Source organism: Polistes dominula, unplaced genomic scaffold (assembly GCF_049000335.1).
Source record: "Polistes dominula isolate Pdom_NZ unplaced genomic scaffold, Pdom_raw_medaka contig_49, whole genome shotgun sequence".
NCBI classification, from domain to species: domain Eukaryota; kingdom Metazoa; phylum Arthropoda; class Insecta; order Hymenoptera; family Vespidae; genus Polistes; species Polistes dominula.
In genome coordinates, this window is record NW_028300914.1 from 3,199,250 (window position 1) to 3,224,000 (window position 24,751).

Here is a 24,751-nt window from a genome sequence, read left to right on the forward strand (position 1 = left end):
ATTATAACACGAGTGTAAATTACGGAATATCATTATATGAGATGGAAAATTGTATAAAATAGATATATATATATGTATTTAATCAAATGAACAACTCACTGTTATAACATAACAATAATTCAGGTTCCTCGTCCTCGCGCAGATCAATTGCCGCTACGATATGCGGTTTGTTCGTTTCAACGTGAACTATACGGGAAGTACCGGATGCAGTGAAAAGTTCGTAATGATGACGTGCACCGCAACATAGCATCCATTCGTTCCCGATCTCCGTACTTTCGATCATCGTAATAAGGGTTGGGCTTTCGCTCGCGGTGAATTCTTTGAGAAGTAAGAAACCTTCAATCGTATCGGTATCTGCCGAAGAACACCATGTTGTCCAAGCTGCGTTATGTTTCCATTGGAGGACCGTCAAACGTCGTCCAACTGCCGCACACTACCCAAACAAACTTATTATTACCATTAGATTTCAATGAAATTTTATATTTCATACGTTTCAATTAAGAACAGTGGTTACGTAAGACTTTTACTATTAAATTATTTCTTACAATATGGAATGTCCTATTTAATTTGATCAATTGAAAGTTATTTTTTTGTTGAGACAGAATTAGAGTTGCAACGTTTGCAAAAGAGTAATAAATACAATGGTATTATATATAATACATAAGTCCAATGTAATCATATTATATTATATCTATGAATTTGAGAGGTCCTCGTATCCACTGTACATATATATAAAATTGAATTTGAAATATTAAAGAGTACCATTCGCAAGTGCGAACCACCTTGTCTGGTGATACTGTAGAGATGACAACCACGAGTACGAGTCAATTTTCTATCCTTAATATGTGTACGACTTCTAACCGCGGGTGGTCTTAGATGTGTCCGTCCTCGTAAACGTAATGAAGATTTAAATTTAAAATGATCACGATGATTATTAGCATGTTGATCTTCTTCCTCAATTTCACCGTCCTTGTAATAATCTTCATCGTGTTCACCGTTTTCTTCGTTTTCTTCCTCGTGTTGTTCGTCAACCTCATCCTCATCGTCGCGATTGTTAAAAAATTCCGGAAATTTGTATGTTCTAGCACTTAACGATGAATCGTACTCGAATTCACGTAAGCGAAATACATAGACACTTTCTTTCCCTTTATCGATTGCACGAAATAAAAGAATACCGTGTTGTTCAACAACGTCGAGTTGTTTGATCGGAACTGACTCGTCGAAAATCATTCTGTGCGATAGACCCTCTAGGTAAACACACACGAAATACAATTTAATCTTTGGTATCGAATTTTGTTGTTGTTATTGATTGAAGAAATATAAAACAAATAATATATAGTTAGAAAATACCTTCGATCAAAAAAGTGCCATTTTCTGATGCAAGTATCATCCTATTTTCCGACCAAACGTCACCGCAAATTACAACATGAGGAAAATCTGGATAAATACATCTCGGTTCCCAAGGTCTTGGTTTTAATGGACCAACCGTAGCAAGAGATGTTGGTGCCAAACCACGAACTATCGCTTCCAATTTAACAGCTTGACCAACGCGTACCATTTCTACTGCTCTTGTTTCCTCCCGTCTTCTACCGGGTCCCTCAACAACGTCGGAAAATGCACGACGATTTAACATGCTCTGTTAAAACGATATAATAAATTGATCAAATATATTTAATAATTCTTTGTTTGTTTTTCTTTTTTTCTTTTTTTGTTGAATATCGTTGTAATAAACAAGCATGTGTAGAAAAATTTGTTTGAAAAAATAGATCGAGATATGTACGTTTAACGGAAGATCACGCTGAAGACTCACGTTGCTCTTCCCATCTTGCGCATGTTCCTGATACATGTCACGCAATAAAGCGTCCAAGGTTCTCTCTCTTTTTCTAGAAAATGTTGGCGTATTAAAGGTCGCCTTCTCGCCGTTAATCAACTTGACCAGAAGGAATTCTCTCAAGTGATAGGGATCGTCGAATATAGGTGGACAAGGAAGACTTGGACCAAATAGTGGAACAGTTTCGTCGCAATAAATGGCAATGCGCCAACCTTTGAGAACTCCTAATGCTGATACCACAGCAAACACGTCTAAGAAGGACAATCAAGGAATGACAAAATAAAATTGATTGAATCTTTTTTTGTTAAGTAGACCAAACGAATAGTTAAAACTCACGAGTAAATTGACTCCTAATGCAATTAGGATTGAAATTGTCTACGGCTGCTGGATCATCGGTATAAATAATGTTGACAATGTCATTACCGATGTGTCTTTTTCTCTCGAGTTGTTGTGGATTGTCTTTCGAGTAAGGTAACATTGTGCTGACGTGATACATCACTTCGTGACCGGCATATATCGTGTAAACGCTTTCCCTTCCAGTCATGTCACCTTTAACAATTTTTATTTCATTTTCTTTCTTTTCTTTTTTAATATCTTTATCATATGTCTCTTTCTAAATTCGATATTCAAGAAGATCAAATACGAAAATGGTTAAGGGTGCGCCTTAAGGGACGTTATTTTAATCTTAAATTCTTATCGTTTAACAGGGATGAGGGAGTGAAATTGTAAAGGAGAATAGATATACCTTTAACATCGAGGCCGCCACGGTACTTGTCCCAACCCCTTAGTCGTATCTTCTCACCAAGAATATCGAGGAACTTCTCGAAACCTGGGCTGCCACTTTCTGCGAACAATAAAGAAGACGCGACCCGCGGGTCGATCGTGCCCTCCTTTGAGAGAGAGATCACATCGTTTCTCCGTTTCTTTTTCTTCTACTTTAAAACAAAAATATATATCGTCGCGCCAAAGGCACTTCATATTTTTTCTTTTTCTTTTTTTTTTCATCTTACCGTTCGATAACATCTCATCGTCGGTAGTCTGGCCCTCTTTTGCGTATATAACACCAAACTTGAAATTGACCGATCCCTCTTGTTCCTCCAGCAATAGTAAATCCTTAAATAAATCATCCGTTTTTTTTTTTCAAGAGTTTTATCGTTGAAAGTAATCAAAATAAATCGTTTTAATCAAAAGTTTGAAGAAAATACTTTGAAATATGTATATGACACGTTTCTTATTTAAATTCCTCCCCTCTGTTATTATTAATTAATTGTAAGAACAAAATGATGACAAATGTTCTCACTAATTAAAGTTTTGTTCACCCTCCCCCCTCCTTATTATATGCAACTCTTTCTACACTTTGGTAATTATTACGAGTGCCAATTTAAAGTTACAGGAGTGTCGTATATCGGTAAGAAACTTTTTAAAGTTCCTTATTGGTATGCAACACGGCATACGTACATGTATAATTCATTTCTACATATATATATGTATATATTTATAATGAAAGTTTCGTAAAGATCGCGTGTTATAAAATAGAATCGTTATGAAAGTTGACCTTTGTCTAGTAAGAAGAAAAATGATGTTTGGTGCATGCATTAGTATACATATGAATATCGAATATTCAAAAATAAAACCTAATAACCTTAGAATTAAATTCTCCTCTTGACACACATATGTAAAAAACAAATTCTTTTAAAAATTTCCATTTCGTCATTTCGTAAATAATTTATTCATTTATTCATTATGTTTTTTTCAATGTCATAAAAAAAACGGAAGGAAACTTTTGCAAGATCGTTTCTTAAAATTGAAGAAACTTATTCAAAAGTAATAATAGGGTGTCTAAAAAATATTCTATGTATATATATATATATATATATATATATATATATATATATATATATATATATATAAATATAAATACCTTTTGTAACTCGGGGGATAAAACTTCGCGCGGTGCCTTGTCGAGTTTTTCCAGGCCGAAAAAGTTGCTGGAAAAAGAAAGAAAAAATAAAAAGCAAATAAAATCGTCGAGTATGGTATCAGCATATCAAGAAGATGAATAAAAAAAAGAAGATGAAAATATTTACCTCAGGATTTGCCTGATTGTCATGGTTTTGTTTGCCGAAAATGGCAAAGATATCCTTTGTGCACCCTACGTTTAAATTTTAGTTTTATTTTTTTTTTTTGTTATTTTCTTTTACATAAATCAAGTCTTCGACAGATAAGGCGTGTAATAAATTCAGGCAAAAGAATAAGAAATTTAAAGAAAAAGAAAGGAGATGATAAATGTTGTCACGATATTAATTTTACACCCTTATTTGCGTAACCTGATCGAAAAGTTATATTTTACATTTACTCACCGTTCTTCTCCATAAAATAACTCTGTAATGGGATACGCATTGATCTCCACCCTCACTCATAACCACCGAGAGAAACAGTGGATTCCTTTCGTGATCAGAAGTCACGTAATTTTGATGAACTACAACAAGATACAATTTTATGGTGCACTCATTAGAACAAATAACTAAAATTAAACAAAAATGGTACAATAATTAATTAATCAATTAAGTTCGATGAAGTTTAATTGAAAGTTTCTACGTTTAAATATTTTTCCTCCCCCCTTGTATTATTTTGTTTCTTTTTGTTGTTGTCGTTATTGGCCCTTATCTTTTTCCTATTTTTACTTTTACGATAGAACAACACAACATTCATCTTAATTATCGATCCGCGGACTCGTAATCGCGGTTCTCCATTAAAACGGGCGTATCGCGTCGTTATTGGCACAAGCTCAGGGGGTTCCGTTTTTATCTTCCTCTTAACCAATATTTATATCCGTTAAGCGTATAAACTTTGGCGTGTACGATAGGAAGAGTATAACACATGCACACACACACATATACACATTGGTTTCTGAGCTTTTACCAAACATGAACACGACAGAGAAAGAGAGAGAGAAAAAGAACGAACACATGCAAGCATAGTTTCTAACTTTATCTGTGTTTGGTATGAGATAAAATTAAAAAAAAAAAAAAAATAAATAGAAAAAAAAACATGTGTGCAGATCACACAAGTTAGAAGTGAAACTATCAAAAAAGCAAATTTCGAGAGAATGAGACAAGTTCATAGAATCAGGAGTAGGATAATTTATTATATAATATTATTATAATATTATTTTTACTATTATTTGTAATTATTTATTTAATAATTATAAAAAATTGGCGCCTGTAAGAATGCAACCCTCCAAACACACTTTGAAAATGTTTCTTGCGAGCGTCATCTGTTGGGACGACATTTTTTTTCTGCCCGAAAGATAGGCAATCCGTAATACACGCGTGTATAAACAGTTTGGGCTGAAAAAAATTTTCTTTCCAATAGATGGCGTTCGCAAGCAACATTTTCAAAGTGTGTCTGGAGGGTTGCATTCTTACAGGCGTAATGTTTTTTACAAATAATAATAAAAATTTAAGTTTAATTTAAAAAGAAATTTAAAAAGAGATTAAAACATAACATACAAGGTTTGGGGAGGGGGAGGAGCATGGAAAAAGTGTAAAAGAATTGAATTATACTTGATTGAGATTATGGTACTCACGTTTGCCCAGAAAGTATTTGAAGTACCATCGTGTTTGATATTCCGGATTTTCCAATATCGGTATATTCGGAGAACCAAACATCTATACAACAAAGAGAACAACGATTATGAAATTATAAATAATGTGGTCACCCTATAGAAAAGTATTTCTGTTGCTGCTGATGTTTTTTTTTTTTATTTCTTTTAATGAAATGTGAAAAGAAAAACAAATGGAAAGACTTTACGAATCGACAAAGTGAAAAAGTTAGATTTGATGGAGAAATTTACAGAGGAGGGAGGGATGGGAAAAGAAAATTTGATTGAAAAAAAAAATGTCAGGGGGAAAGAAAAGTATGATATAACAAATCGTATTATCTTACTTCACCGTAGACGTAGATGGTAGGATAATATTAGAAGGGATCTGAAAGAAATAGGATACGAAGACCACGAATGGAAGAATCGCGTTCAGGGACGGGAACAATGGCGGGATTTCGTATTTGCGGCAATGAACTTTCAAGTTTCTAACGCTAATTAATAATAATAATAATAATAATAATTATCTTACTTCTTCTTTTTCGCCAGGAGAATCACCGTTTTCCATACGAAATCTTCTCCCGTTGTCTGTGCCGTCTTGCTCGATTTGTGGCAACTGTAAAAAGAATAGAAATACAAAAAAAAATATCGTGTGATTGATTTTCAAAAAAGTTCGATGAATCTAAGAAGAAATTCGTCAATGATCGAGGACTCGTGCATTTTGAACAAAATTTCAATGAGTCTACGTAGAAATTCGTCAATGATTGAAGACTCGTGCATTTTGAACAAAATTTCAATGAGTCTACGAAGAAACTAGTCAATGATCGGATGATTTGCATTTTGAAAAAAATTTAATGAGCTACGAAGAAATTCGTCAATGATCAATGAGCATTGACCGAACTTTTCGTAGACTCGTGCATTGACGAATTTCTCCGTAGCTCATTGATTCTCTTAAATTGAACAAATGTTTTTTCATACATTCGTGCATTGACTGAACTTTTAGTAAATTCATGTGCATTGATTAAATTTTGGTTATTATACTCGTGCATTGATTGAATAATTAATAAATTAATAAATGATTTATTTAATAAATAAATCATTGAAATTTTGTTGTTCCTCAGATAGAAGAATTTTCATTTTCGTGAATCGAAATAAAATGTTTCCATTCGATAAAATTGGAGATAAACAAAAAGGTAATACTCTTAAGTTTTCTTCTCAACAGCTAAAATAAAATAATCTTTGGATTTTAAAACGCATGATTTCACTTTAGTCGTAATCTCACACGAGATTTGCCCCCAACGTTTTATCTTTGTGAATCATGGCACCGATATTATTCGAAAGTGCTCGTTCCAGCAAGAAGTGGAACACCGACGATTCGACCTATTTGCAATAGTAACATCATGATCGACGAACGAGAACATTCTTCCTATAGACATATATATACTCAAATACATAGTATTACAAACACAAACACAAAAACACAAATACAAATGTTAACTTACCATTTCGACACTTCCATAGCATCGTCTCGATAATACACCTCTTCTCGATATTGCATCCGTCGTAGATCTGAAACACATGACGTTTATTATTATAGTTATGTTGATATTAGGTTTAATCAAAAGTTTATTTATTCAGTCATTTTTTATTTTTTTTTTTAAATTAATAATATTATAATTTTATTATTAATATATTTATATATATATAATATATTATTTATAAATATATAAATATGTAATTCATTTTAATATTAATTAATTATAATTTTAAAATAAATTTATTAATATTTTATATATAAATATATTTTATTGACATATATATTAATATATAAAATATTTATTAATAATATATATATTTATTTTATTAATTAATAAAATAAATATATTATTAATTTAAATAAATTATTTACTTTAATTTTAATTAATAAATTAATATTTCACCAAAATAAATTTTATCAAAATAACAAAAACAATTCATCATGTCATTTTCCAAAGTAAAGTTTTAATATAAAAAACATTCTAACTTTTGATTCACTCTAATTTATGACAAACTTTAACAAATTCTAACATACAATAAATGTCAAAAACAAACTTGGACTGTGAAGGAAATGAAAAGAGGGTTGGTTCTCGAGATTGATTTTAAAGATTCAATGAAACGTTAAATTAATGATCGATGAAACTAACACCGTTGAAGAAAAATAATCAAATTAGTTGTGATACGATTCGTAAATTTTCAAACTATTTTATTATCTTGTTTAACATTGAACAAGTAGAACCGATCATCTCATCTTACTCATCCAACCCCAATCTCCTATTTTTCTTCTACGCGATAAGTTTCGAGATAAAAACCCACCACCACTGTCTACACTTATATTTTCTTCGTTTTTCGCTACGTGAATATGTAGGTTAATGAGAAGAAAAAGAAAAAGAAGAAGAAGGAAATGATGAAAACAAGTTGAGGTCGACTTGGTTCAATGCAAAAATCTTACCCTACCAACCTACCAACATACCAACCTATCTACCTGTCCGATGTATACCTTCGTAAGTACTTCAATTCAATCTGTTTTATCTTTTTTGAATCATTAACACGTTAAGCGCCACGCGAATTCTTAGGGAAATTCCCGTCAGGCCACGGGCCTTACTTTGTATTAAAAAAAGTTGAACATGTCAGTCACAAGTGACTGACAAGGCTTAAATGAAAAGTCTAGTGTCAGTCACATATGACTGACGTGGCGCTCAACATGCCAATGTATAAAAGTTACCTTTAAAAGATTGAAATTCATGATTTTTATTATTTCATCTTATAATAATAATATATCAAGATAAATTTCAATTTTATTTTACAATAGAAATGTTTCTTTAGGTTGATGTGAAATATTATTATGGATCATAGCAAATGATACTTCGTTTATTACTTTTATTCTCATTTCAGATATTGCATCTGAAGATATTACATAATCTTATATCTTTTGATATATGTTATAGTTGAAATAAGTACGTAAATATATTTCAATTTGTATAAAGTATTCTGATTGATTTAGATTTAAGATGTAATATTATATTTTATGATTTGTTATTAATATTATATTGATAATATTTTGGTGTGGTTCATAGAACATTAATGTTGTGGAAATAATTTGCATAGATGTAGAAAAAAACAATACAAGTGTTGTTAATATTGCACAAGTGCATAGAGGAAAATTTGAAGTAAATAATAGCAATTTAAATAAATAATAGTAATAGTAAAGTAGTAAATATTAAGAAGAATATTTATAGTTTTGCATAAATAAATAACATAAATCTCTAGGAGGACTTTACATAGTTTTAATTTATATATTTATATTTAATATATATTAAATATAAATATAATTATTTTTATTAAATAAAATTATTTAATATAAATTAATATTTAATTTAGTTTATATATATATATATATATATATATATATATATATATATATATATATATATTTAATTTAAATTTATATAATTTAACTTTAAATAGTTTTCATTTACATACCAATATTACGATATTTTTATAAATTATATTTTAAGTAATTAATATCAAAAAGAAAATTAATCTTTTTGCATAAATAAATAACAAAAATCGAAGAGAATTTTATATAGTTTTAGTTTATATAATTTAAGTTTATATAGTTCAATTTTAGATAGTTTTCATTCACATACCAATATTACGATATTTTTTTCATTTCAGTTCTATTTTTATTCACCGATAAGATTCTTTCCAACGATTATCAAATCTAACTTGATTAATCAAAATAAATATCATATCTATTTAATTCCTTAATATTCAATAACAAATATTGTTTACAATCATCATTAAATATAATATACTTCTGACAATTATATTAATTATTCTTAATCAACATCACAAATCAAATTTAACGAGCACATCGTCTTTAACAAACAAGAACAAATTTAAAACAAAAACAAAAAAAAAAATCATGAAAGAAAAAAACGTACGCATGATGACTGGCCCTTCGATGAAGATGTCTGAGTTGTGATGAAGAAAGCATAGGTACACAAACCGATCTCGATCTGTTTCTACGTTTCATTGCCTCCAATTCTGCCGATGTTGGTGCCGATTCTTCATCACTTTTGCTATCCATCGTTGAATTTTTCAATTTCTTCTCAATTATAATATCACTTTATTCCTTTTATCGTTATATTCGATATGAACAATTGAATTTAATTTCAATTTCAAAACAAACAAACAAACAAACACACAATCCTTTCTTCTTATTATCAATTTCATAGAAGAATCCAATCGTGACGTAATTGTTTTGATCGGTGACGTGGATAAATTAACGTTGATTGTATTTTCATTTCTATATATATATATGTATTGGATTTATATTAATTCAAAATTGTATATTTCTATTTTTTTTTTTTTTTTGGTTTCTGTGTTTACTGCACGTATTTTCTTCTCTCAACGTCGAAACAAACAATTTGGATTTATATTCATTCAAAATTGTATATTTCTATATTTCTTTTTTGATTTTTGTTTACAGCACGTGTTTTCTTCGCAACGTCGAAGCAAACAATCGTGTGACAATCCCTTTTACCTTTCCTTATATAAATACTAAAGAGAACAGTGTTAAATCGTTCCTTTTAAATATCACACCTTTATTCTACCCTACTTCCATAAAAGATATAACAATAATCTTCAAAGTATATATATATATATATATATAAGAGAGAGAGAGAGAGAGAGAGTGAGAGAATAAATTCAGGATCAACGAACTATCATAACGCGTGTTCGAACTTTCAACCTCTGACCTTCCTTAAACGTTAATTAAATTCTTTTAACTAATATCGTTGACCGATCATCACGTAGGTAGACAGTTCATATAAAAAATCATATTTATAGATCAATCATATTTATATCTTACATATATTTATTATCAACGATAAAAATGGTTTTATAAAGAAGAACTAAAATATGATATATATATATAATAACTTACCCCTTTCGAAGTATAAGAAAAACAGTAGTAAAATAACAAAACCTTTCACGTTCCCATCTTACTCTCACATACATGAAATTTTCCCCCTTTTTTTCTATCTCTCTCTCTTTCAATGTAATCGCAAGTAAGCTTTCACTCGTCTTTGGTAGGACTGTCAAGCAACTCCTCTTTCTCTCTCTGTTTCTCTCTTTTGCGTGGAGTCTCCGTACGAACGACCTTTCCTCTTAACGGGCACGACGACTTTCAACCCCTAGCTGTGCACTAACAACGTCGAGAGTATAAACGCGTTCACTATACTTTTTTTTTCTTTTTTTTTTTTAACACCCAGTCACCCACCCTATTCCACTTTCCTACACCTTCTTTCTTTTTATATGTGTGTGTGTGTGTGTGTGTTTTTTTTTATATTTATTGATACAATATTTATATATGTATTACAAGTGTATTAATACACATGTTATATATATAATAATAATATTATATAATAATATATAAAATAATAATAAATAAATATTATGTTATTATAATATTATATATGATATATAGAATATATTTTTTTATTAATATTAATTAATAAAATAACTAATTAATATTTATAATATATAATAATATATATAATATGTATATATATATATTAATTTGTTATATATTAATTAATGTTTTATATTCTAAATAATATTTTCTATAATCACCAAGAGAGTAAAGGGTTTTATTTTTTATAAACAATAAATGAGAGAACAAAGATTAATGTATCAATACACACATATGTATATATATATATATATATATATATATTAATATATATTTTTTCTATATTATCTATTAAAATTTGATAGAACAATTTTTTGTGCACGGATAAGTTAAAACCCACCACGAGACTAAAGGGGTTGTTTTTTTTGTGTGTGTTTTAGTAAACAATAAACGAGAGGACAAAGATTCGTTCGCAGTTACACGACGGCGACTCGTCGACTGGCGCCGTATCGTCGACCAACTCCTCTCTCCTTTCCTATTTTCTCTCTCGCATACACTATGATATATATATATATATACACACACCTTCCCACCCCCGCGAATGCGAAAAGTCCCGCGTTCGACACTCTTCACTTCACTCGTTGAATTTTAGTTTGACTAAAACTTCTAAACTTTTTTTCACCTCTTTCTCAATTGTTAATTTAATGACAACGTACAAATGAAAATTAACAAATGTTATATTTATTTGTTTATTTGTTATATATTGTTTGATGGTTTTTGGTAATGTGTGTTTGTAGGTTGTACCTACAGGATCACTCCCAAAAAGCATATCGACGCGCCCTCCTCATCCAACACCACGACACGCAGGCGTCGGAGGAGGTTTTGCACACCGGAGGACGGTGACCTGCATTTTCGTTGGCGCCGAGGAAGATCCTCTTTCTCTCTCTCTCTCTCTCTGTCTTTCTTTCTCTTCTCTCTCTTCTCTCTGAGAGAGACGAGATCAGAGACCTCTTCTCTTTCTCGATATTTCTTTTTTATTTCTTCTTCTACTTCTTCTTCTTCTTATTTTTATATTTATTTTTATTTGATTTACTTTTAAATAATCGTTTTATTATTTCATTTATTATTTACGTCCAAATATTCCCTTTTTTTTAAATCAATTAAATTTTTTTTCATATTTATAATCTGTAAGTTCTCTTTTTGTTTTATATATTAAATTATTTTTAATTAATTGCTTAGCTTTCATTTTATAGGAAAAATATTGTGGTAAATACTTGCATATTATTTATTTCTTTTATTTCGTTACGGAAACACCTGTTTCATTTCTCTTTTTGTTTTTAGAAACAATTTTTATATTTTTAAGATCAATTAATTTTTTTTTTGATACAACCATCGTCATTTTTTAATACAATCATCAGATTATTTTCAATCGTTGTGTATTTTATTTAATTCACAATTTTCTTTTCTTTTCTTTTCTTTCATTTCTATCTTTACGAATACTTGTTTCAATTCTCTTTTTGTTTTTAGAAACAATTTTTATATTTTTAAGATCAATTAATTTTTTTTTTGATACAATCATCATCATTTTTTAATACAATTATCGTATTATTTTCAATCGTTGTGTATTTTATTTAATTCACAATTTTCTTTTCTTTTATTTTCTTTCATTTCTATCTTTACGAATACTTGTTTCAATTATCTTTGATTTTACAAACAAATTTTTTACATCTTTCAACAAACTTAATTTTTTTTAAATATAATCATCATCATATTTTAATACAATCATCATATTATTTTCAATCATCGTCTACTTTATTTCGTTTTATTTCTTTTCTTTTATTTCTTCCTTTTATTATTTCTATTTTTACGAATATTTGTTTCAATTCTTTACTAATTTCACAAACAATTTTGTTACATCTATCGACAAACTGATTTTTTTCCCCTAACATTTTTTTTTTTTCAATTGTACAAGATATTTATTATCCATTCATATATATATATATATATATTAATTAATAATTATTCATTATATTAATTGTAAGAAAGAAAAAAAAGATTCTCAACGAGATACTCGACCTTATTCGATATATGATTGACACTCGAAAGAAAAAAAGAATCATCGGTGTGTTGCATTTTTAACAAATGATTTCTTTTTTTTTTATTTTCTTTTTTTTTATAAATATATGTGAGTGTCTCAGAAGATAATTTGTCTCCTTTTTTTTTTTTTTCTACCGACATTTAATATATTAGAGAGACGTACTTTATAGTGTAATAAATTATGTTTGTCCAGGGTGTAGATGAACTAAATATATTTTTCTACGTAACATTGAACGAAGAGTTACGATGTGTTTTTTAACGTTCTTTTTAAAATAAAATGTTCTATATATAATATATATATATATATAATTTTTTATTTTAAAATTGTTGTTCCTAATTTTTATAAAAATATAAATTATACATTCGTGTCTAGAAGAACAAATTTGCTTTATGATAATTAAATATATTGTAGTTTTAAAATGAATACTTTAAACGTGTCATTTAGGTTGTCAAAATTTCTTATTGTCTGTGGTCAGGTCATTAGATTTAATATAACTCATCAAACATATCTTTTATTTACTATATAAGTTTGTTTAGATAATCAATTAAGTACTATTGAGTACACTAATTCATATTATTCTTATATGAAATCTATAACAACTGATTGTGAGTATAAATCTTTACTTAATGTAATACTACTTGATAGTATACTAATAATAAAATCTATAATAAATAATATTATATGTAATAATATATTTAAAAAATATTTATTATATATATATATATATAATAAAATAATATAGTATCAAAAGATTATCTATTTTTTATTTAATTTTTTATTTTTTGTTATTTTATTGATAGAATTAAATGTAACGTAATCGAATATTTATCACAATAATATATTATTATATTTATTATTATAATTTATTATTATATTTCATTATTTATTTATAGTATTACATTTATATTATAGGATGTAATATTATTTAATATATTTTATTATTTATTTATAATATTATATTTATTACAATACTATAATATAATATCTTCTAATATTATAATATTAATTAATATATAATTTAATATATATTAGATATTTATTAAATATTATATTATTAATATATTAATTAAAATATTATATATTATGTATTAATATATTATATATATCCTATAATATATTATAGTATTTTAATAAAAATATAAAATTTATAAATGCACATATAAAAATATATAAAAAAATAAATTAAGAAACTTATGATACAATTAAATGATCAATCACCAGATTATTTTGCTATTAATTTATAACTATTAAATCGATCATATTTAGAAAAGTAAATCGTTCGTTAAATATTAATGGTCACGTTATTTTTCAAGGACATACCGACATTTCCGCATGTTTAATCGATCCCGCCAACGTGACAACGTTTATCGACACTTGATAAGCCACCTCCAACACCAAAGTAGGAATCCCCGTTTTATAAATAAAAAAAAATTCATTTTTGTTTGACGAGTTTACCATTTTCTCAATATTTAATATCATAAAAAATTTTTTAGTTATAAAGATAAAAAATGAAAATTTTCAAATAACTTTGATATAATCGATAAACCATTTGAGTTATCATTTTTATCGGTAATTTACAGAAAACTATATTACCGATATTAATAATTTCAAAAATTTCCCTCCATTTGAAAAATTGATTAATTTCATTTAATGTTTTATATTATTATTCAATAAAAAAATGTAACAATTTTGTTTGTTACTTTTAGAAATTTATGTTCATAGTGAAATAGTCATCGTTCACGTGACTATGATGATAAAAGTGGAATAATAAACTATTTAAAAAGTTATTTATAAACGTTTCAGTTTTTCAAAAACATTCATTAAAATATTACGTATTTAAATGTATAAGGAAAACTATTATAATTTTAAACATTAATTATATAGTATATAATTTAAACAATTGTCATTATTAGTTGACAAAGCACAATATATATATATATATATATTATATAAACAGAATATTACATAAACATATTAAAACCATTCTCAATTTTACTTGAAAAAAATATTAGAAAATATTAGATCGAATCATAAGTAACTTCCAATACGGTTATGTAGAATCTATTTTTCGTATTTACCTACTATAAGTCACTGAAACAAACGGATTTTCAATATCACTATATAGATGAGGATTCAGTTAGTCTTCTGTTAACTTTTTTATGCAGTCAATGTTACATTTAACCATTTTTCTTAACCACTGTAATGGATAGTAAAAAGTGCATATTCAATATGTAACGCTTTAGGAATTGAAACAGGGCAATTGCACTAAGATGTCAACTGAAAAAATATGCAGCGTATACAGTGCAGGACTGATAACTGATAGGGCAGTTAGAAATTGGTTTGTAAAATTTCGTTCTGGAGATACAATCTTAAAAGATAAACCGAGTTTAGGACGTATTTCCGACTTTGACGAACCTTTTAAAGGTTAATATTGGAGCAAAATCCATTAGATATGTCCATCAGATGGAAATAGTGCAAAAGAAAACTCCATGAAAGGTGTCTTGCACTTATCAGTCGCAGAAACACCATTCTTTGTTTCATAAAAAATGGAAGTTATTTATGACTCGACCTAATAACATAAAATATAAATAAATGAATAATAATTTCAATTTGTATAAAAAAAAAAAATAAATTTATTTAATATTAAAAATTAATCGTTGAATGTTATATGCATACAAATAAATATTTAAATATATTCATTGTATTGTAACATATATGAACAATCTTGTTCAATTTCTCAAACATAAATCAGATATTAAGAAATCATAATCTTTGATATCATTTATTGTTCATCAATGAATCTAACTTAACAGTAAAACTTTCTCGTAATCAATTAGATTTAAAATTTAGTATGTATATGTATGTATGTATATATATATATATCTATTGTGTTTGGTAATAATCTAATAAAAGTCAGCTTTCGAGTTTGACGTCAATGGTTTACCAAAACCGCGACACACTATGATAATGAACTTTCTATATACAGTTTTATCACTGCAACTCTAAACTCTTATCTTTGTTATATTGAGTAAGGAGATAATATTATTAATGATCTCATTAAAAAGCAATCTAATTATATAGTACGAATATATTCATGAATTTCTAAACATTATAATATAAAATCAAATAAAAACTGTATACAAAGAATGAAACAAAATGGCATTAGAAAAATGATCGAAGAAAAAGAGAACATGATTAATATAAAAAAAATAATTATTTGTTAATAAATGAACGATTACGAACAAATAAATGATCGCATGTAAAAAGAATTTGTGACCAAATTTAATAAAAAAAAAAATAATACTCTAACTTTGTTTTATAATAATACACATAAAATATTAATAAAAATATAATATAAATAATATAAAAATAATTTTATTATTATTTTTTTTATATCTTCATATGTATAATTATATTGTATATTAAAATTATTATTAATATTATAAAAAAGATTTTAAAAAATTAAAATTATTATACTATTTCATTTATTATATTATATTATATTATATTATATTAATTAAATAAAATATTAATTACAATACTATTATACAATTATATATATATTTCTTTATATTTTAATTTAATATATTATATTATATATTATATTTATTTAATTTATTTTAATTAATTTATTTATATTTAATAGAAATTAATTATCTTACAAATATGACAATGAAAATGTTTCAAAACCAAAATCAATACATAAACCAAATAATAATTTAAAAATAAACAATTAAACAAAACTTTTTACAAAGAAATTGGATAAAATGTAGAAAATCTTTACCTAAAGGGTGATACCACTAAAAAAAAAAAACCTTGATAATTATGTTACCCATCAAATTCAACGTTTTGGATGATGATAGGATTTTGTATTGAGTTTTCAGTAAGACCCTGAGGGTGATATATTCCAGCTAGTTCTACGCGAATTGATGCTACAGGGTACAGCAGGTATCGTTATGCACAACGACAAAATCAATATACCTATATACATATCACATATACATATCTATACATACATACATATATATATATATATATATATACAGTGAATAGGTGTTTTCGAATACGGGCCATCGAGATGACGTAATTCACGATATACAACTCGCATTGACACAAAGTCATCGGAAACGCTCGAGTTGTTTTCTATTTTTCACTATTATTTATCTCTCTATCTTTATCTGACTATTTTCCTCTCTCTCTCTCTCTTTCTCTTTCACTTTTTCATCATGGTCATAATACAAGAGGTAGAGTCCTTTTTTTTTCTTTTTTTTTAACAAACACCTATATCTTTTTCTTTTTCTAACTGAGCAATACTTTTATCATCTTTCTCTTTCTAATTCTTTCCTTCTTTTCCCATCAATATGATCTCATACTAAACATACTAACAGAGAGAGAGAGAGAGAGAGTATGTGTGTATTCCAAGCTTCCACTCGGTCAAGCATGATCGAGATCGATCCCAGGGTATACAAAAGACCGTCAACCGAGACTACCAACACAGCCACTATACCGATAGCAAAAAGGTTAATTATAAAGAGAGCGAAGCACTAAAATCCGATATCATGCACTGCTCCAGCAATGGGTGAAGGGGGTGAGAAACAGGAGGGGATTCACTTGCCATAGTAAATGAAGTTGTTGTCGTATTCCTCTACCACCCTCCTATTGCCAACACTACCTTTTCTCACCCTCTATTACTTTCTATATTCTCGAGTATTAACACCATGCTTGTTGGTACCACTTGATAATAATAATAGGGGGGGCCCAGTTTTCGTAATGCCTTTTTTCCAAGTGAAAACTTCTTTATGGGGAGTGATTTGAAAAAAGCGACCGAAAATTCATAGGTAACGGTAACGAAACGATAAAACGGCTGTGGTACTAACAAGAGAAAACGAGACAAACATATGCACATCTATTGGATTTAGCCTAAGAGAGAATGAGATAGAAGACAGTATGCATTTGTTTCTTATTATATCTCGGTTTCCTCTTTATGTGGTGTTTCGTAGTTCCCACTCTTGGCTACTAAGTATTGTATATGTGTGTGTTTGTGTGCGACTGCATACTACGAAGTGTAGACTCATATTAACTCAATCTCACACATTTAAAAATATAAATTAGTTCTTCGACTGGCCGCTAGACTATCCACGTTTCTCACAAGCAAAGCTGTTTTTATTTTTTTGAAGTGAAAACTTCTTTAGAATGGGTGTGATTTGAAAAAATGTAACGGGGCGGTAGGCGGCGATGTAACGGAGCGGTAGGCGGCGGTGTAACAGAGCAGCGGGCGTCTATGAAACGGCTAAGATACTAAATAAAAAGAGAAAAAGAGATGATTCGCAATAGGATATTGTGAATTGTGATTCAAGTGTCTCTCGATCGAAAATTAACGTTGAACAGTGTCGTGAAAATCTGCAGAAAGAAAATATTAGGGAAGTTTCAAAGAGTTCGAAGGAACGCGTTCGTGCATTTCGTGCACGTAGAGAGGTTTTTAGTTACCATAAATATTTTAGTTAATATAAGCAACTCGTCTGATTTCTTTAAATTGAGAACTGTCTTACTGTGTAATATGTTATGTATTATATGTCAATAAAACGTAAAATAATTTTTGAATGTGGTAACAATATTATAATAATAATATTTTAATAATAATATTATAACAAATAAATCCCCTACAATTATCCTACATTTGATATTCTACATTCGTTTTATTCTCTCGAAACTTGGTTTTTTGAAGGTTTCACTTCTAACACGTGTGATCTGCATACATGTTTTTTTTTTTTATAATAAATAAAGCCTACAATTATCTTACACTTGATACGCTGCAATCGACTCATTCTCTCGAAGCGAAGGTTTTAAGAGGGTTTCACTTCTAACACGACACACACGTAGAAACGTAGTAAAGGGTTTAATTCGCGAACATGTGATTAGTTTCTTGTATTTTTTTAATGATAACGATACTCTAAGTAAGTCTGACGAATGACTAAATAGAAGAATTGGTTAAAGTGATTATTTTTAATGACTAGAGATAATAAAAAAAAGGGTTATAAATATAAAATCGGTATCGTGGCACGTTTTTTTCTTCTATCTTACGTTACGATCATCGTCGAAAATAGAATGATCTATGAATCATTTATCGAACTACGATAAGAATTCCAAGAACGTGTGTGTTGATATAATATGCGCGAGTATCGTTGATAACGAAAACTGTTGTTGAATTTTTTTCTTTTTCTTTTTTTTCTAGTTAATGAATAGATAATTTTTTTCTATAGTTTTAACATTGTGTAGTAGGAAAATTATAGTGGTAATATGATTTTTGGTCTTTTTTTAATGGTAAAACATTGAATCCATCGAATTCCACGATTTTTTTCTATTCATTTAGTTTAATATATTAAATAAATTTTAATTAAAAAATAATAATAATATAAATTAAGTTAATATTAATTAAATAAAATAATATTAAAATAATAATCAAATTAAAATATAATATATATCCTTTTGTATATATTATATTATATATTTTATATATTCAATATAACTTTTTTATGTATAACTTATATATATATATATATATATATATGTAATTATTTAATACGTATATTAAATAAATATAATTAAACAAATATAAACTAAAAATAAATATAGTATAATATATATATAAATTTTAATAATTTAATAATTTAAATTTTCATAATTTAATAATATTTTTAATAATTAAAATTTCAATAATTTAAATTTTATATGTATGTATTAATGTTTATATATATATATATTTATATATATTTTTAATATTTAATATTTAATTATAATAATAATATATATATATATATATATATATATATATATATATATATATATATATATATATATAATGTATGTGTGTATATGCATGTATAAATTTACGTTGTACCCTTGATACAGATACAGATACAGATACTCGTCATAATAATAAACTACCAACCATCCCGTGGGATAAAATTCTCATTGTGTGTATTGTTTTATCACATAGAGATGCAGAACAATAAAAAAAAATATAAAAGAGAGAGACAGAGAGATAGATAGTGTTTAGTTTGCTATTACCTAGATAGTTACGGGCCACGTACTTCTCATTTCTGAAACCCTCACACGTGTTTATTTTGTTTGCTCTGTTAAACTGTATTAAATTGATCGAACATATTATCTGCGTTGCAATTCTATTGACCAAAAAAAAAAAAAAAAAACACGTTATTTCAAAGTGAAATAAAAATCTTGAAAAAAAAAACATCATGTTAAATGTTTCAAATAAAATTAATATAAAATAAAAAGATCAAATTATTCCAATAGTTTTACATTTAAATTAAAAAGTGTTTGATGCAAGAAATAATTTTATTTCACTCTCTCTCTCTCTCTCTCTCTCTCTCTCTCTCTCTTTTGAAAAAGAAAATAAAATAAAATAAAATAAAAATATATTTTATGCATGCACTTGTACTTGCACATACACATGCACATGCATATGCACGTACACGTGCATTCAGTTATCCTCGAGTTTATTATTTCCTTCTTTATCACTCGCATTTGTGAATACAAAAAAAGAACAGCTGATACGATCGAGCAGTTCTTCAAAAAAAAAAAAAAAAGAAGAGTTGAAATGGTTTTAAGGGTTGTTATTTTCTCTTTGTATTTATCTATCCTTCCTTTGAAATGATCGAACACGATTATGGTTTAATAATGAAAGGGTTGAACACAAATTGGATGAAGTATTTTAATAGGTGAAAAAATAATTAAAAAATTAATAATTTTTCTTAACAAACCTGGTGGTCCATGGTAAGACTTTGCTACCCTCGAAGCTGATGCTCCTCAATTCGTATTTCGATCTCAAACGTAGTGGTGAACCAGGTGCGGTACCACCGTGAAGAAGATTCCTCACGCTTTTGGTGCTAACACCTGACAATGCGTGTCTTCTCGAAGTAGCCCCCTCTCTGGTTGATTGATTCGTAGTTCTTCTCAAAGAACTCATCTTGTTATATTTTTCTTGTCCTTATTTATATTTATTTTTTATTCACGACATTATTTCATATAACAACTCAAACAGCAACAACAACAACAACAACAACAATAACAACAATAATCTTCCTCAGGAAAAGAGGGAGTGGTGAATAAATATTCCTCTCAATATTTTATTTTAACTTTTTAATTCAAATCCTTCGTAATGTTTTTTTTTTTTTAATCTCAGGTACGTTCATATTTGTTTACAAAAAAAAGAAAAAAACAACAAAGTAATTGAAAAAACATTTTTTTATCGATTGATAAATAATTTTCATTAATTTCACAAATTTGTCATTTTCTTCATCTTCATCTTCTTCATCATCTTCTTGTTCTTCTTTTTATTAATTTAATGGTGACCAAAAAAAAAAAGAAAAAATGAAAAAGAAAAAACCCCACGTAGAAAAGATTTGTAATCTTTCAATGTAATTCACGTTTTAAATCGAAACGTGTGTTAAATAAATGACAATTACAAATGTCATTTAATCTTTCGTTATTCTTACCGACATACGATCACAGGTGTGCGAGCTTACACTGTACGACCATAAATGACTGTGCCACCTTTCGACCCCACCACCACCACCTCCACCATCACCATTCTCGGCTTCGTTCGCCACCATAACTGGCTCCGAGCATCCTTCCTTCCGATCCCCACTCTTCTTCTCTTTTCCCACCACTCTCATCATCCCTCTTCTGCACTATCTCACAATTTCTAATTTTTTTTTTTTTTTTAATATTTTTTATTTTATTTTCACGAGTTAACACGAGTCATATTTCCCTCCCTTTTCCCCTTCAATACACGTGTTACTTTCTAGTTCTTATTTTGAACATTTTTTTCCTTGAAAATATATTTTTCCTTTTTCTTTTGTCAAACCCACAATAAAATTTGACAAAATTTTTATAATATATTGTATTTATTTAATTATTTATTTAATTATTTATTTAATTATTTATTTTTCTGTCTATCTATTTATCTATTTATCTATCCCCATCAATCCTTTAAAATAATTGGTAATATCATCGTAAATAAAAAAAAAATTTGACAAAATTGGTATAACAAATATTTGTTTATTTATTTATTTATTTGTCTATCCATCTATTTATCTATTTATCTATCCATCAATCTTTCCTCCCTCTTCTTCTGTTCAGTTCTCGATTATCGAGCCAAGGAAGCGCACGCACGCTTCACTCGTTTTCATCGCTCGATTAAACAGAAATCTTTTTACGGAACTCGAACGCGATAGGAATTTTCTCTACCACCCCCTCACCCTCCTCCTCTCTAAAAACCCTTAAAGAGTGATTCGAAGAGTGAGGCCTGAGGTTGCCAAACGGTACCGATCCTATACTACTACTTCTTCCACGTCCTTGAAATTATTCACGTTTCGTTCTAAATTTATTTTTTCTAACCTTTTTTTCGGGGCGGGGGGGGGGATGTTCTGATGAAAATAAAAAAAAAAAGAAAAGAAAACAAATTTACAAATTTAGTTTCTAACTTGAGTACCGTTGAAATTTACTTTCATTGAACTGTCCCGATTTTTCAACCCCTTTTCGTCACCTCAACTTCAACCCTTCCATTTTAAACATTCGAATCGGTATATTTCAATTTAGGGTGTACTAATTTTTGTCTCAAAAAGTTTTTATTTTTGTGACACTGCGATCTGATAATTTTTATTTTGATTATTGATAAAATATTATAATAAAAATCAGAGACAGATAAAAAAGGATAATTTGGTTTTTTGATAGATGACGATCATTTTGACATCATGACATCGTGACAATTACGATATGAAATAAGTGACAACCCCATTTTCCATTTGATAAATTTCATTTTCGCGCTGGTTTGTTCAAATACTCGGTAATAGTCACGTGTATTATCCCCTAAATTCCTTTTTTCAAATCCACGCGTAAATCCTCAAGTCGTTTAAGGATAACCCCTATAAAACGAATACTCAAACACACACACAGACAAACAATACAGACAGACAGACAGATAGACAAACAGACAGACTTACACACACGTAATTATTGTAAGTATTATTAAACACATGTAATAATTAAAAATTACATTCTTTCAAATATCAAACATAATTTTGGAATTATTTAATTCACGATTCTATCACCCCCACCCTTCCTCAAACAAAAAAAAATCAACATCAACACGAATTAATTACATTTGGACACGAGTTTATTCGTTATCGTTCAAAATAATCAAATTTTTATGAAATTTGGTGTACAGGGGGGTAAGAACCCCTTAGTCCAATCACGAAGAATTCACTTCGCGAAATAAATTTATTTATTTTTCTATATAAATATATATATATATATATATATATATATATATATATTTCTCTTTTTTTCTGCCAATGATGATGATGATGATGATGATGATGATGTCACTGGTTGAACTTCCAGGATGTTCGTAGAAGACTGGACGCGATTCACGGCCAAGATAATTTCTCGTAGGGTAAAACCGTTGTTGGGGAAAAACGCATGCGTCGATCATGCTCTCTTCTTTTCCTCATGACTACAAAGAGAGAGAGAGAGAAAGAGAGAGAGAGAGAGAGAGAGAGAGAAAATGTATTCGCGAACGAATGAAACGTTTCTTTTTTTCCTCCTTCCACCCTAACTCTCATCCCCTTTAACCGAGAGAAGGAACACTCTCTGACATGTTTTTCGAAAAACAAGGACATACATTTCATTCGTCCTGTCCTATCTCCTTCCTTCCTTCTTCTTCTTCTTCTTCTTCTATGTTCATCCCTAACCCCCTTCACTCACCCTCTCTTTCTCTTTTTAAGTAGAAAGATCGATGTGAAGTCTAGGCTAACCAATTAGAACGAAGGAGTTTCAAGAAACGATGCTAAAATTCATTTCTTTTTTACCTTTTAACATTTTTCTCCTTTGCAAGAAGCTTCATCCTTCTTCTCTCCTCTCCACCCTTACCTATCCTAGATCTTCTTAATTAAATTAACTCTTTACGCTAGCGCGAATACAAGTTAACAAACGCGAATTATTCTCTAGTCTTTGTTTTTTATTTTCTTCTGTTTCTGTTTTTTATTTTTTTTTTATTTTTATCTTTATTTTGTTTTACTTACTTTCATTTGTTCTATCTTTTCTCATGGGACTCGAAGTGAACTAACAAAATTCTATTACTTCCGGTTTCTTAATATGCTAAGAGATCTTTTATTACGCGTTGGATTAAAAACAACGAGTTTATAATCGAAATGCATTCTATTGTATTAAGAATTTATCAACTTATAAATAAATTTGTATTAGTAAGTACGGGGTGAGTTTAAAGTATTGGGTTGATAAGAAAGTAATTTCGGTAGTAAGTATATATATATAATATTATTGGGTTGGCAAGAAAATAATATTTCACACTAAAAAACCGAAATTACTTTTTTACCAACCCAATATTTTGTAAATTCAATTCATAATATTTGTTATTTAAAATGAACACGGGGCGTGTATATTCATATATGTATTATAATTATCCAAATTTTGGATATGAAATGTTTGAATGTGTAAAATCATATTATCATGGATACTTTAAAAAAAATTAATTAAACGTTCGTTTAAAATAATATTCCATTATAAGGAAAGTTAGGTTAGGTTATTGATGAATCCTGCCGAGTTAATGATAGAGTAATAAAGACGTAGGGATAGTAAAAGCATCGTTAAAGTTTATTCGGCAATAAAAATGTCGATACATCGTTGCGAGTACTTTTCTTAAAAAGGAGAATATTCCTTTTAAGGAAG

At 28.2% G+C, this 24,751-nt stretch overlaps 1 protein-coding gene and 1 long non-coding RNA gene across 7 annotated transcripts in view; one reads left to right on the top strand and one right to left on the bottom strand.

Annotated features, from left to right (window-relative positions):
• Positions 1–23,357, bottom strand: part of LOC107068965 (GTPase-activating Rap/Ran-GAP domain-like protein 3) — a 25,721-nt gene extending 2,364 nt beyond the window's left edge. Inside the window, exons 1-15 of one of the 6 annotated variants that reach the window (XM_089169836.1) lie at positions 23,008–23,357; positions 20,764–21,992; positions 6,935–7,001; positions 5,965–6,048; positions 5,421–5,502; positions 4,192–4,310; positions 3,919–3,983; positions 3,753–3,819; positions 2,842–2,944; positions 2,577–2,675; positions 2,168–2,380; positions 1,781–2,082; positions 1,351–1,636; positions 763–1,247; positions 100–433 (exon numbers count right to left, since the gene is read on the bottom strand). In XM_089169836.1, the coding sequence (XP_089025962.1) occupies positions 100–433; positions 763–1,247; positions 1,351–1,636; positions 1,781–2,082; positions 2,168–2,380; positions 2,577–2,675; positions 2,842–2,944; positions 3,753–3,819; positions 3,919–3,983; positions 4,192–4,310; positions 5,421–5,502; positions 5,965–6,048; positions 6,935–7,001; positions 20,764–20,969 (2,512 nt within the window). In that variant the 5' untranslated portion in view covers positions 20,970–21,992; positions 23,008–23,357. Of the gene's footprint in view, positions 1–99; positions 434–762; positions 1,248–1,350; positions 1,637–1,780; positions 2,083–2,167; positions 2,381–2,576; positions 2,676–2,841; positions 2,945–3,752; positions 3,820–3,918; positions 3,984–4,191; positions 4,311–5,420; positions 5,503–5,964; positions 6,049–6,934; positions 7,002–9,415; positions 9,577–20,763 lie in introns of those variants that run through there. The other 5 variants (XM_089169838.1, XM_089169837.1, XM_089169839.1 and 2 more) reach the window with 5 other exon arrangements.
• Positions 7,013–12,100, top strand: LOC149033315 (uncharacterized). The gene is made up of 2 exons (XR_016175771.1): positions 7,013–7,972; positions 11,685–12,100. It is a non-coding gene; the product is annotated as an uncharacterized LOC149033315 (long non-coding RNA).
• Positions 23,358–24,751: the final 1,394 nt, after the last annotated feature.